Source organism: Xenopus laevis, chromosome 6L (genome assembly GCF_017654675.1).
Source record: "Xenopus laevis strain J_2021 chromosome 6L, Xenopus_laevis_v10.1, whole genome shotgun sequence".
NCBI classification, from domain to species: domain Eukaryota; kingdom Metazoa; phylum Chordata; class Amphibia; order Anura; family Pipidae; genus Xenopus; species Xenopus laevis.
In genome coordinates this window covers 101,788,830-101,791,433 of record NC_054381.1, presented here as the reverse complement: position 1 = coordinate 101,791,433, position 2,604 = coordinate 101,788,830, and the positions used below count along the sequence as shown (strand labels likewise).

The 2,604-nt window shown below is 41.6% G+C and overlaps 1 protein-coding gene across 1 annotated transcript; it reads right to left on the bottom strand.

The window, feature by feature from the left end:
* Positions 1-234: 234 nt before the first annotated feature.
* Positions 235-2,108, bottom strand: LOC121394474 (zinc finger BED domain-containing protein 5-like). The gene is made up of 2 exons (XM_041565629.1): positions 1,119-2,108; positions 235-1,020 (listed from the first exon to the last, which is right to left on the bottom strand). Exons 1-2 carry the CDS (start codon positions 2,106-2,108, stop codon positions 235-237), a joined length of 1,776 nt encoding a protein of 591 aa, XP_041421563.1.
* Positions 2,109-2,604: the final 496 nt, after the last annotated feature.

Sequence of the window (2,604 nt, the reverse complement as noted above, 5' to 3'; positions counted from 1 at the left end):
GTGTTTTTCAACCTTTTTTGAGCCAAGGCACATTTCTTTCATTGAAAAAATCCCGCGGCACACCACCAGCTGAAAATGTGAAAAAAAAGCTTATATTAACAATATAAGTGCTATTGTTAATATAAGCTTTTTTTTAAACATTGAAGAATGACGGTTATATTTATAACATCCTTAATAGGAATCAAATAAACACAAAGAAAAAAGTATTTTATAATCTTTGATATTTATACTCACTCAGTGTGAACCCTGGGCCTGTTTGGATGAACACAGAGCTGATATCCTGGCAGGAATCGATGAAAGACACACACGAAGATCTTCCTCCACAGCTCTCAGTCTTTCTCTGTTTTTAGATTTTACAGCAGTCAGGCTTGAAAAGCTCACCTCACACAGATATGTTGTGGAAAATGGGAGCAATGTCAAAATAGCTTTGTTGGCCAGCATGGGGAACTCCTTGACAGCTGCCAACCAAAAACTGTCCAAAGGTAGATCAGCAAAATTTAGCTTGAGACCACGATCTTGTCTCAGTTCAGTTAGTTCCTCCTGCTCCTGTAAAGTCATGTCCTTTCCAACAGCTGATGCTGAGCTGAATGGGTCCCTAACCCAGTCAAGGCACTCCGTGGAGGCTGAAGAGAAATAAAATGACATCTTCTCCTGAAGCGTTTTCAAATGTTTAGCTATTAGCTCACACAGTACAGTAGTATTAACATCTTTCCATTTATCGGTGAGTGGGAACATTTCAAGATTGCCACTTTCCACATGTTGCTGCCAGAGTTGCACCTTTGAACGGAATCCATTTATTTTATCTGTACTTGTAAGCAGGTTTTCATTTCGGCCTTGCATTCGTGTGTTCAGCTCATTCAGATGATGAAAAATATCTGCCAGGTATGCCAGCCTTGCACACCACTCATCACTTGCAAGCAGCTTTGCGTAATCGGACCCCTCATTTGTCAGAAACACTTTAAGTTCCTCTCGCAGCTCATACACACGGGCCAGCACCTTGCCGCGCGACAACCATCGGACCTCCGTATGAAACAGCAAGGTTTATGCTCCGCTCCCATTTCCTCACACAAAGCCGCAAATATGCGACTTTTCAGAGGTCGTGACTTCACAAAGTTTACCATGCGCACAACATTATCCAACACAGGAACGAGGTCTGCTGGTAAAGTCTTGGCTACGAGGGCTTCGCGGTGTAAAAAACAGTGCGTAATGATCACATCTGGATTTTTTTCCTTCACTCTGCTTACAAAGCCTTTGGTGCGCCCGACCATGGCTGCAGCTCCATCAGTGCAGACACTCGTGCAGTTTTCCCACTTAAGTCCTCCTTTTTCCAGATATTCTGATGTGACCCGAAAAATTTCCTCTCCTGTTGTTTTTTCTGGCAAAACCTTGCAAAATAGAAAGTTTTCTCTGATTGCGTCTCCATCCACAAAACGCACATTGGCCAAGAGTTGAGCATGTCCACTTATATCAGTAGACTCATCAAGTTGCAACGCAAATTTATTACTGATACGGATCTTGTCCAAAACCAAACTTTCGATGTCTGCAGACATCTCATCAATACGTCTGGAAATCGTGTTATCTGAGAGAGGGATTTTGGCTATTTCTTTAGCCGCTTCGGGTCCGAGCATCTCATTTACAATGGCTTTGCAGGCAGGAAGTATTAATTGCTCTGCCACAGTGTGGGCCTTTTTTGATTTAGCCACAAGTTCAGCGACGTGGTAGCTAGCTTTAAGGGCTCTCTCATTTACCTTTGCGGTTTTTCTCATGAAAGTGGCCTGTTTCTCCGTGTGTTCACGCAGGCGAACAAAATACTCCACATTTTTGTTTTGAAGTGAAGGGTGTTTAGTTTGGAGATGGCGTTTAAGTTTACTTGGGACCATAGCACTGTTGGAGAGCTTTTCACCACATACCAAGCACAACGGAATCGGTGTCGTTGCATCTCCTGTAAAAGTAAATCCAAATGAAAGATAGCTTTCGTTGTATTGCCTCGTGCCAGAAACTTTGCTTGACGTCACCGTCTTTGCTTTCTTTTGACCTCCACTCATACTAGGGCCTTCATCTGGGTCCAGTTCAGAGTCAGCATTTTTCCTCTTCAAAAACGTATCCATCACTTTCACTGTCGTTGGATAATTTTTACAATGAGTTTTCAAACACAGTTCTGCAGGGGGGAAACATTAGGCACATTTTAATCATGTTTATGTTTCTCCTGTATACAGCAGGAGATAATCTGCCTCCCATGGTGTGCCATGTACATTTTCCTTCTTTCTAAATTTTAAGTAAGGTGTAAGTACTAAATAAATAAAATAATCAATAAAAAAAAATAATAAATCAAATGTTTTACAAAGAAATTGGAAGTAGCCCAGTGAGTAGCCCAGACACAGAGGCAGGGATGTGTGCAGACTAATAGTGTGCAGACTAATACTACTGTATTTGGCTACACTATTAGGCTCCTTCTTTGCATACCATAAATGTGGAAGTTACCATTCTACCTGAAGTATTCTGCACTATGAAAAGTACTACTTTTCATAGTGCAGAATACTTCAGGTAGAATGGTAACTTCCACATTTATGGTATGCAAAGAAGGAGCCTAATAGTGAGACAACA

Bases quoted from the DNA above. Each gene is read 5' to 3' on its own strand.
- LOC121394474 (XM_041565629.1), bottom strand. From the start codon at position 2,108: ATGGATACGTTTTTGAAGAGGAAAAATGCTGACTCTGAACTGGACCCA. The intron at 1,021-1,118 runs GTAAACTTTGTG...TTTCATACGGAG, and splicing joins TGGATAATGTTGTGCGCATG to GTCCGATGGTTGTCGCGCGG.